At 41.6% G+C, this 12,155-nt stretch overlaps 1 protein-coding gene across 1 annotated transcript; it reads left to right on the forward strand.

The window, feature by feature from the left end:
- The first annotated feature begins 6,588 nt into the window (after positions 1-6,588).
- hamp (hepcidin antimicrobial peptide) lies at positions 6,589-7,695 on the forward strand. Its single transcript, XM_067238031.1, has 3 exons — positions 6,589-6,801; positions 6,993-7,064; positions 7,253-7,695. The coding sequence occupies exons 1-3, from the start codon at positions 6,715-6,717 to the stop codon at positions 7,349-7,351; spliced, it is 258 nt and encodes an 85-aa protein (XP_067094132.1). The 5' UTR covers positions 6,589-6,714; the 3' UTR covers positions 7,352-7,695.
- The last annotated feature ends 4,460 nt before the right edge of the window (positions 7,696-12,155 follow it).

Consider the following 12,155-nt stretch of genomic DNA (forward strand, 5'->3'; position numbering starts at 1 on the left):
TTCGCATTTCTGCAAATGCATTTGAATTTGAATTGTGGTCACGATTTTGCAGCCATGTTCTTAAAATGAAAATGCATTTCTGGAAATGCATTTGCTTTTGAGTTTTGGTAACGATTTGCTTCCATTAATTTTCAAATTTTACATTTCAAATTGAATTTTGGTATCTATTTGCTGGGACATGTTTTGAAAATTAAATCTCAAATGTCTATTTATTTTTCATTTTAATTAAGTGAAAGATTGAGCACTCTTGAAGAAGAAAATTAAAATGCAAATAGGATGATTGATTACTAATTTCATTTATGAGTCAAATAATGCAGCCACATTCTTAAAATTCTTAAAAGCTTTTGAATTTTGGTAACGATTTGCTTCCATACCCTGCAGTATTAGTCATGTTCAACCTTTCTGGGGTTGGGTATGTTTTGAGATCAATCCCATTTCAACACACTACAGACTCACACTGTCATAGTGCCTACATGTTTCTTGTTTATTTCAAAGATAGTGAGCAAAATTTGCTTTGTCATCAGTCATTGTATACACACAATTCTCACACAAACACAACACACACCCTCCTCTCCTCTCTTGGCCGGCCTGACAGCCAACCAGTCAAACACTCTCCTCTCCCTACCCTCCGTTCCACCTCCCTCTTCTTCACATCCCCCCCCCCTCCCTCCCTCTCTCTTGGCCAGCCTGCCAGTCGCCAGTCAAACACACACTGCCAGTCAGGCGGGCGTCTGCTCTGTTTGAAGTGTCTGACCTTTGACCCCCTGTTTCTCTCACTGGGACTTCCCCTGGTCCAGCCCCCCCGACCCCCACCTGACAGACCTGTTGTTCCTCTCACTAGGATTCATTCATTCTGAATTTATATAATCTAGAAGAGCCTGGAATACCATGACAACATAGCAAATGTAACCTGCATCGGCCAAAGGAAACACAGACAGAAACACCTCATTGTAAAAGACTGAAACGTTGGCACAGTTACCTGTTCAGGACTTGAAGCTTTTCAAGGACTGAAGACTCTCTTCTGATGTGAAGAGGTTGGCCTTACACTCCTCATTCAACAGAAACAATTAAATTATTAAAATATATACATTCACCACCTGAGCACAATGTGATTTAGTTTGGGAATACCCACACCAAAAAGGCAAATAATAAGAATTAAGTAGATAATAGATAAATTCAGAAGAGAAGTGGCTCAAGAAAAAGTTTTGTTTCCTTTGTTGCTGTTTTTATTTAAACCAGTCTGACTCACATTTACATTTAGTCATTTAGCAGACGCTCTTATCCAGAGCGACTTACAGTAAGTACAGGGACATACCCCCCGAGGCAAGTAGGGTGAAGTGCCTTGCCCAAGGAAACAACATCATTTAGCACGGCCGGGAATCGAACTGGCAAACTTCTGATTACTAGCCCGCTTCCCTAACCGCTCAGCCACCTGACTCCCTACATACAATTGCTGATGACCATGAAAACAAAGAGCTGATATCTTCTGCGAATGGACCTTGTAATAAGAAAATAATTGCATTGAATATAAGCATGTAGCAATATACCTTGTAGTTTCACATCCTCACTTCAATAAACTGTCAGCATGGCAGTTGACATGCCTTGTCATGATTTGGTTATGGCAACAAATGGCGCCAAAGGCGTAAAAAGAGTAGTTTACCAGAGATCCAACCACCTCGAAAAAGGCAACTGGCTAACGCTAGCTAGCTAGAAATGATTTATGTGTTAGCTAGTGTCATTGTATAACAACTATAAAGGTTGTAGTTAAACGTTGTATTGTTTATTTACAGCCTATTACCATCTGGCGAAACTAAAATGGTGCTTATTAGCTAACTGCTTGTCTAGCATAACATCAACGTGAGTTCGCTACAGTAGCATGAAATCAATTGACTGACTATTGTATTATCAGTATGTTACACCTTTCACAATCCCGCAGTAAAATTATTACTTAGGTACACTCTTTCCTTTTAACACACAGCAGCGTAAATAATAAAGATTCTAACCTCTACTTTTACTTACCTTAGGACAGAAGGCACCGACTGCTGCTCTTGTCAAACTCACAGGTGAGGGAGAAACGCGGCTAATCTGGTGATTTAATTGGTAAATTTATTTACACAAATTGTGTAGAACGTCCAAGTAACCTGAAACGCCTGAAAGTTGTTGAGCTTCATCACAATATTTGTTGAAATCAACATTGTACAATTTTTTGGTTGATTTCTAACACATTCGTTTTATGAGTGTACTTCCTCCAAAATTGTCATACAGTTGAACCTGTCTTAAACAATTTAAACTTTAGTTAAAATTGACATTATATGTATACACTAATAAAGGGAAGATTTATAGCAGAGCTGTTGTATTAGGCTGCATTAGTTCTATCTTGGTATAGCCTGCCTAATAAACAGGAAACGGATTTCCAGTTGAAACTGATATATACTGTAGCCTATATATAGGCTAAGTATATATACGTAGGGTTAGAATTATAATATAAATACATATATAAAATGTGTGTGTTTGTGTATACATTTATTTCATGGTGATCCGTCAGCAGATTTTAGGGTTAACCCTAACCCAGGTAGAAGCTAAAAATGTGTCTGTAGGTGGTACTGGAGGGAAGGCTCATGAGGTCTCTAATTCAACAGGACTCATCCTCCAAGGAGCATGAATGTGCACTAAATGCAATGTTTGTCTTTTAAACACTGAAAAATAAGTGAATTATCAACATTGATTCAATATTATTTTGCATTGCATTGAATTACAACCAAAATAGTAAAGAGATTTAGTAGATTTATAATTAGCATATTAGATTTAGGGCTCGGGTTAACATGGTAGATTTAGGGTTGCATGGTAGATCCAGGGTTAGGGTTAGCATAGAAGATTTAAGGTTAGGATTAGCATGGATTTGTCCTAAGTACAATGCCAAATGAAGCTTGTTTTAGATAGTGTGTCTATGGGTGTGTGAATGTGTGTTTGACGGTGAGAGAGGGAGGTAGAGACAGAGGGTGCTGGAGGGGGAGAGAGAGCGGGGAAGGAAGGGGGGAAAGAGAGAGGGAGGTAGAGACAGAGGGTGCTGGAGCGGGAGAGAGAGAGAGAGTGGGGAAGGAAGGGGGGAAAGAGAGAGGGAGGTAGAGACAGAGGGTGCTGGAGGGGGAGAGAGAGAGAGCGGGGAAGGAAGGGGGGAAAGAGAGAGGGAGGTAGAGACAGAGGGTGCTGGAGGGGGAGAGAGAGAGAGAGCGGGGAAGGAAGGGGGGAAAGAGAGAGGGAGGTAGAGACAGAGGGTGCTGGAGGGGGAGAGAGAGAGCGGGGAAGGAAGGGGGGAAAGAGAGAGGGAGGTAGAGAGAGGGTGCTGGAGGGGGGGAGAGAGAGCGGGGAAGGAAGGGGGCAAAGAGAGAGGGAGGTAGAGAGAGAGGGTGCTGGAGGGGGAGAGAGAGAGAGAGCGGGGAAGGAAGGGGGGAAAGAGAGGGAGGAAGAGAGAGAGAGAGTGCTGGAGGGGGTGAGAGAGAGAGCGGGGAAGGAAGGGGGGAAAGAGAGAGGGAGAGACAGGGGGCCTGCAGTGACAGCTACAGTGACGCCTTTTGGGGTGAGTGTGTCTATGTGTCTGGAGCCAGGCTGTGTTTGACCAGGAGATCTTTCCTGATAGCATGATAGCAACTAGTCTCATACACACAAACACTCACACACACACCGGTGCATATGTTCACACACACACTCACACACTCACACACACACACCCTTTCTCTTTCATTCACATTGATGTTTGAGAGAAGCCAATGCAGGTTAGATGATAAAGAGGAGCCATTGGTGGTTAGATTTGTTGACTTTGATGTTCTAGTTCTCCAGAGCAAACAGGAGAAGTCAGCCAGGTTATCAGAGCAGGAGACAGGCTGACGGAGAGATGACCCAATGTGTGACTGGTTAGGGAACATGCTACGAACACAATGTGTGACTGGTTAGGGAACATGCTACGAACACAATGTGTGAGTGGTTAGGGAACATGCTACGAACACAATGTGTGAGTGGTTAGGGAACATGCTACGAACACAATGTGTTAGTGGTTAGGGAACATGCTACGAACACAATGTGTTATTGGTTAGGGAACATGCTACAAACACAATGTGTTATTGGTTAGGGAACATGCTACGACCACAATGTGTTATTGGTTAGGGAACATGCTACGACCACAATGTGTTAGTGGTTAGGGAACATGCTACGAACACAATGTGTGAGTGGTTAGGGAACATGCTACGAACACAATGTGTTAGTGGTTAGGGAACATGCTACGAACACAATGTGTGAGTGGTTAGGGAACATGCTACAACCACAATGTGTGAGTGGTTAGGGAACATGCTACGAACACAATGTGTTAGTGGTTAGGGAACATGCTACGAACACAATGTGTTAGTGGTTAGGGAACATGCTACGAACACAATGTGTGAGTGGTTAGGGAACATGCTACGAACACAATGTGTGAGTGGTTAGGGAACATGCTACGAACACAATGTGTTAGTGGTTAGGGAACATGCTACGAACACAATGTGTGAGTGGTTAGGGAACATGCTACAACCACAATGTGTGAGTGGTTAGGGAACATGCTACGAACACAATGTGTTAGTGGTTAGGGAACATGCTACGAACACAATGTGTTAGTGGTTAGGGAACATGCTACGAACACAATGTGTGAGTGGTTAGGGAACATGCTACGAACACAATGTGTGAGTGGTTAGGGAACATGCTACGACCACAATGTGTTAGTGGTTAGGGAACATGCTACGAACACAATGTGTTAGTGGTTAGGGAACATGCTACGAACACAATGTGTTAGTGGTTAGGGAACATGCTACAACCACAATGTGTTATTGGTTAGGGAACATGCTACAACTATTGTCGGACCATCAAATTTAAATTTTAAAAAGTTAAATTAACAAGGGAAAAAATGTAATCATCATGTGAATAATTGGCACCTTTCTACAAGACATGGAATGGAGTTGTAAGGAGTCTACACACCTGGAGAACAGCTGTCAATTCAATTTCAATTCAATATGCTTAAATGGCATAAATGTTCAGGTTAAACAATGTTGTCAAAGCAGTCCACATTGATGGTACAACACATGTTATTATAAACATATCATAGAACTTCATTATTATCAATCACAAACAATAATGCCAAGTTACGTATGATGGACTATCCTAAAAATATATAATAAGAATAATTGAATAATAGATTTTTAATTTCAACAAAATCTTTTGAAGGAGTGTTTTAAAGATTTTTCAAATGTACCAAAAGCAAAACATACTGTGTAGTATGCAGACATACAAACAAACATACGTGTACATCTCAGTCTGTAGCTCTTTCTCTCCTCACCCCTGGAGAACAGCTGTCTCTCTCCACACCCCTGGAGAACAGCTGTTTCTCTCCACACCCCTGGAGAACAGCCGTTTCTCTCTCCACACCCCTGGAGAACAGCTGTCTCTCTCTCCACACCCCTGGATAACAGCTCTCTCTACACCCCTGGAGAACAGCTCTCTCCACACCCCTGGAGAACAGCTCTCTTCACACCCCTGGAAAACAGCTCTCTCCACGCCCCTGGAGAACAGCTGTCTCTCTCTCCACACCCCTGGAGAACAGTTGTCTCTCTCTACACCCCTGGAGAACAGCTCTCTCTACACCCCTGGAGAACAGCTCTCTCCACACCCCTGGAGAACAGCTGTCTCTCCAAGGTTATGGATAGACACAGACCACGTTACATTAAGGTTACACGAACTCTCATGCAACACATATATCTCAGGGGCAGTTGAAGGACAAACAGCAGTGTATCATTCCTGTCTGCCTGAGAGCTACTTTCAATCACACTTAAATCACGAACTCTTTCATCAAGCTTAAGCTACTGTGTCTTTCATTTCAAAGATACTTAATTTGGATAACCTAATGTTTCATGGCATTATTTCACGGAATTAAGGTCTTGGAGATGAAAGAGTAATTATCCTATCAGGGGTTAAATGGAGGTGCTGAGGTGTGGAGTTTCCTGGGTCAGAGAGGAGCAGGAGCCTGGGCAGCTGGGCAGGTGTTCTGTATGAACAACTCAGACTCTGGGAATTCCCAAATGACTGGGAAACTGTTATGAATTTAGAAAGCATTTATTTAGTACAAATATCAAATATTTACTGAAAGATTCTTTTCCATAAAATAATAGACACAAATCTGTCACCACAGAACAATATATATTTTCATGAATGTTAAGACACGATACACAGAAATAACTTCTGTTGTTGTAAAAGTAAAGAACGTACAGACACACCTAAGGAAAACAGCCGTGTGATGTTCTGTCTAGCGTTGATATTTATGGTGTCGCGATTAGAGAAGTATCAAGTAGAACACATCCACACAGGCAGTCAGGAGTTAGGCAGGCAGAAAACCCCCGAGGAAGGTGACGTAACAGACAGTTTACAGGAATGGGCTGAGCTGGGGTGGTGATGCAACAGCTGCCAAGTGGACATAAATATCAGCTCCCTGCTCCCAGATCGACAAGAACCCAACAACATCTCCTCTCTCAGACAGTCACCTGCATCTACTAGTCGTCTGGGGTTTTGAAGACTTGAAGAAACAACTGAAGATTAGTATTGGTTAATTGAAACGTCTGGTTGAGGAAGGAGACAGAGAGCAAACTGCCACAACCCAAGTCTGTTTTTAAAGAGATTCTGAACAAGAACATCACAAGAATGAAGGCCTTCAGTGTAGCTGTTGCCATGGTGTTGATCCTGGCTTGCACCTGCATCTTCAGCAGCTGGGCTGTGCCCTTCTCTGAGGTAGGTGGAACTCTCACCTCTGATACGATATCATACCGTAGCTCTCCTCGAACACTGTCATATTGGTCCTTTACAAAAGGCTTCTATTGTAGGTCTGAAAATACCACCCATACTTGGGTTCTGATGCTGTTTCTCAGGTTCTAACCCTGTTCTGTGTGTGTGCTTGTTCCACCTGTGTGTTTCCTTCATAGCAGCGAGAGCAGGAGAGGAGCAGCCTGGTTCTGGAACACCAGCAGGCAGCGGATCACTCACAGAACCTCTTTGTAAGTTCCGGAACTCATTTCACTCACATTCAGTGATATCAGACACTGTAAATATAATGTAACTGGAGGCAGCTGACAGGTATTTGATGTGAACCTTCTGGTGACGCAAACAAACCTGACCATGTTCTCCTTTCCCCCATGTGCCCCCACCCCTCTTCTCCTCCCCCCCTCCCCTCCTCACCCCCCAGGCCTCCACCAGGGTGAAGCGTCAGAGCCACCTGTCTCTGTGTCGCTGGTGCTGCAACTGTTGCCACAACAAGGGCTGCGGGTTCTGCTGCAGATTCTGATCCGGAACCATCTAACGCCAGGACGACAGAACCGTAGAACGTCAGAACATTAATTTATTTAAGTTCCACCATTTGCATCTGTAGCTTTATTAGTGAACTCTTTTTTTTCAACCTTTTTTATGACCTTAACACACAACCATGAATGTTGTATATAAACATTTACCATTTACTATGACTGTAGAGCATTTGTATAGAGACACAGTACAAAGAACTGGGATAATTGTTTCCAATTTATTTTATACTAGTTTCAATCTTACACTGTACAGTTATTTTTTTATGAAAGTGATATTTGTCAAATGAATCTGTTTATCTAACAATACAATTAAATAAAATGTGTTACACTCAACAAACCTCATATTCCCTGACTACAGTACACATTAAATCCCTCTTCTCTAAAAAACACCATTGAGTGAACCATAAAGGTTTCATTAGATTCAATCACACTCTAAAAAATAAGGGTTATTTGTGGTTCTATATAGAACCCTAGGGTTCTACAATTGGGAGCAAAGAACAATTTCCCTAAGAAAAGGTTCTATATCAGGGATGGCTAACCAGTCCAACATAAAGAGCCCCCCCCCCCCAAAAAAAAAAAACACCATAGGAAAGAGCCACACATAATGCCACACAGAAAACGCATTTTCTTTTAACCTTCGCGATGTGGGGGATCTGAGACAGCCCGACAGTTAAAAGAAAATGCTTCACTTTGTTTTTGTATGCGGTAAAGTTGTCACAATACAACGGTGGGTCATAATGACTGATGGGTCAGAATGACCCGAAGATAACATAAGGGTTAAGTCTTACAATGATAGTTGTAAGATCAATCAGTCATAGTTTCAACAACAATGATATTGAAACGATGTTACCGACTGACGCGATACGAAAGGGTCCCTATATATATACAGCAGGGCTCTTCAATAGGCGGCCTGCGGGCCGAATCCGGCCCCCGAGCAGCTTTGGACTGGCCCCCGGAGTGTGCTCCGGTAACCTTATTCAGTTTGTGACTATGACAAACAAAATACAAAATAATCACTCGTGACCAGGGCTGGATTTACCATTGGGCTTGACTGGGCTCCAGCCCATGGGCCCGCCCGTTTACCTGCAGCGGAGGACTGAGCTATTAGCCGGAAAGCTAAGTTATGCTAGCAAGATTCATAGACAAGAACATTGTGTACGGTTGACAAACCGTAAATATAATTTGACAATATGTTTGACAAGAAGACTAGCTAGCTAACAAGCCATGTCATTGTCCCCAAATCAATATCAAGGTTTTCACGAACAAGGTCGGCCATATAGGCCTACTAGTACTAGGCTACAGTACGGCCGCAGCATGTGTAGCGGGTTGAATAGCAAATGGATGTGAGATGATCGCATCAAAGTTGACATATTCTCCAAACAGTAATTATAATTTGACAGTATGTTTAACAACAAGACTAGCCAGCAATATAGCCATGTCATTGTCCCCAAATCAAATTAAGATTTTTACGTGTTGGCCGCAGCATGTCTGAAGTAGAGCTAGGTTGACTAGCGAGGTGAATCGAATGGGATGTGAGATGAGCGGTTACGTGACATTGACTGAGACAGTAAATCCAGAAAAGTAACATTTTCCAAATAGGTTAAAAGAAATAGTCACTCATTGTTGTAATTACATGTTAGCTTGGTAAAGTTTCTCAAAATTGTAAACGGAGGTTTTGAATGCGTGACTGCGTCCCTGATGTTATTGTTACTTATTTCAGACACTTTGTACAGGCTAATACCAAGGAAGGATGTTCTTTGCTCATACAATGTAGCCAGCTCAATAATTTAGAACGGTGAACAGTTTTGCTGGAACTACTTGGCTGATTGGCTGCAGCCAATCAGAATCGAGTATTCACCCAGACCACGGTATAATAACTTAAAAAAATGTTTTGTCATTGGGGAACATTTAGTCATTGAATCGTTAATTCTGGAGATTCGTTCAAAAATGCTGATTCATCCATGAAACAAGTGAAGTAGTTGAATCATGCATTCAAACCAAGTTTTTTTTAAATAATTCAGATTAATTAAACATTTTAAATAGACTTCAGCAATTAACATAAATTATGTTATTTTGTTTAGTTGTTTTTCAGAATTGTGATCTCTATTTTATTCTCAATTTATCCAGAATCGTGCAGCTCTAAATACATATAGCTTTTGTATGTATCATTTTGTTCTATTTAAAGGTGACATGACATGAAAACTTCACTTTAGGAGGTTATTTAACATTAATATGAGTTCCCCTAGCCTGCCTTTGGTCCCCCAGTGGCTAGAATTTTCGATCGATTTTGCTCTGTTTGAAAATCTCCTCTTTGTTACGTCACAAGGAGGAAGGTTACCTCCCCTCTCTCTGCTTTGCCCGCCCAGAGAATCTGGCCCGCCCATAAGAAACTGAGCTACGACCGTGCAAGTGTTTTTATCCTCGAGAGACATCATGGCTTGCAAACGAACGAAGCATTACATTTGCTCAGTTTGGATGTACAAAGGAAAACTAAAATCCTTTTACGGTTCCTTCATCTGAGCCTCTGAAGACCCAGTATCTTAATTTTATTTTCTCTGGAAATGCGCCTACACAACTTCTGTTGTAGGCGCATTTGTTTTGTATGTCTGCGCCAAACACTTCAGCCACGACTGTTTCCTCAACTTGAGCTAATACAAAACTGGCCTTGCTGAACTCTCCTTCGTCCAGCTACTAACCTCGGACAAGTAAGTTAACTAACGCTATATCATTTTGTAGCTTTACTGTGACTGACTGAGTGTGTGCCTCTGCAAACCAGGGTTATCAGATGAAAATGTGCAAATTCGAGGCATCTTACAGCAACGGGGCTAAGAACAAAGAACCATTTTTGTTAGAATTGTTCTTTAATTGCCATGAAAAAGACATAATGAATGATGGGGACAGTAGGCTTTCAGAAAATAGGCCTACAGAATTTGTACTGATAAAATAAATCCACAAAGAATTTGATTAGGGTTAGGCTAACCCTACACAATGTCAGGACAAATAATTGCATTTGAAATATCCAGAGTATAGCCCAATCATTTTAATGTTGTTGCTTTTATAACAGTATGCTACAAGCAGGCCGACAATATCGCAACAGTCACAACAACAACCAACAGTTTAAGTTTTCAATTACACCAAATGATGCGTTCACTCATCCAGTTTTCCACAAATGCAGTTAGACATAACTGCAGTTCAGTAGAAGACCACAACATAACACCTTCCTCTAATCAAAGCAGGCTAATCTTCAGCCTCAGCCCAACAGGCAAAATAAAATATCCAAATGCATTTGGATATTTTATTTTGCAGTACACATTCGTCGTCACTAGGTGGTGATAGACTCATGCTGTGCAGTGCTCTAGAATATTTCTATTAGGGTTTCGTGTTCTAACAAGGCCTGGGTATCTTCAGGGAAGCAACAGCATTATCGGATCTCTCTCCCTTTCTCCTTTTCTCTCTCTCTCCCTGTCTCTCTTTCTCTCTCTCTCTCTCTCTCTCTCTCTCTCTCTCTCTCTCTCTCTCTCTCTCTCTCTCTCTCTCTCTCTCTCTCTCTCTCTCTCTCTGTCTCTTTCTATTTCCGTCACCCCTCATGGTCTATTGATCCCAGAGGCCAGTGAGACCAAACAAACGAGAGATCAGAGGTAGATGTTCATCCAGCAGCATCTACCTACAGATCCCCCAGATCATATCTCTACTACTAATACTCCAGATCCCCAGATCATATCTCTACTACTAATACTACAGATCCCCAGATCATATCTCTACTACTAATACTACAGTCCCCAGATCATATCTCTACTACTAATACTACAGTCCCCAGATCATATCCCTAATACTACAGTCCCCAGATCATAATTCTACTAGGGATGCACAGAATCCAGGATTCGGTTTCGGATTCGGACGAATATTGGGCTTTTTGACGGGGTTCGGTTTTCGGCCGAACCTTAGATTTGTTTTCCACTAATGATGGGTTGTTCGCGAATGAGCCTTGTAGGTGAACGTCGGGAGCTGGTTCTATTTTTAATAGATTAATACAGCCTATAAAAATTAAATGATGATGAAATAATGAATTTTAATTGTATTAAAAATAATTTACTAATTCAAAGAACATTAAAAAAAATACTTGTAGGCCTAAAGGCGCACACGAAGGTTGGACAAGTAGTCGAAACTCAGAGGAGAGCCATAACAAATCAATGCATTTTTAAAGACATAGTGGTTAAGGTAGAGTATGATTTTATTTAATAATTTAATTCAAATTGTTTTCACACCTATCATTCATATTCAAATTCATAGTTAAAACATGTATTTTTTAAAGAGCCGTTCGGGAGCCAAAAGAGCCTGCTCTTTTCAGTGAGTGAATGCCCATCACTATTTTCCACCGAACCCGAGCCCTACGCTTGCACTACGCGCATTACGCTGTTCTACATAATGACGCCGCCGTTGATTACGGGAAGGTGTTTACGTAGGTGGACCGTTCAATGCAGTAGGCTGAGAGAAAGTGAAAATGGAACTCGTGAGCAGATAAAGTGTTGTTTGGCAGTGCTTTCAGTCAAAAGAAGGAGTTTCAAGTCGAGCTGTATGTTTAATTTGCAATGCTGATTTGTGTCGTGGTGTCAAGGACCCTAAACAATACACAACATATACGCTGATAAAACATTTGCGTATGAAACATCCGAAAGAAATTCAAGAAATCTAAAAGGCTAATATTTTGGATATTGATTGGATCTTGACATAGGCATATGGTAATTGTCAAAAAAGTTTTTCCCACTTGTCTTCCTGGCGTAATGTTGCTAT

The sequence above is a fragment of the Osmerus mordax genome, chromosome 6 (genome assembly GCF_038355195.1).
Source record: "Osmerus mordax isolate fOsmMor3 chromosome 6, fOsmMor3.pri, whole genome shotgun sequence".
Taxonomy (NCBI): domain Eukaryota; kingdom Metazoa; phylum Chordata; class Actinopteri; order Osmeriformes; family Osmeridae; genus Osmerus; species Osmerus mordax.

What these genes read in the sequence shown, in the direction of transcription:
- hamp (XM_067238031.1), top strand. Translation starts at nt 6,715, where the DNA reads ATGAAGGCCTTCAGTGTAGCTGTTGCCATGGTGTTGATCCTGGCTTGC. An exon ending in GGGCTGTGCCCTTCTCTGAG is followed by an intron (nt 6,802 to 6,992) that starts GTAGGTGGAACT and finishes TTTCCTTCATAG; the next exon opens with CAGCGAGAGCAGGAGAGGAG. An exon ending in ATCACTCACAGAACCTCTTT is followed by an intron (nt 7,065 to 7,252) that starts GTAAGTTCCGGA and finishes CTCACCCCCCAG; the next exon opens with GCCTCCACCAGGGTGAAGCG.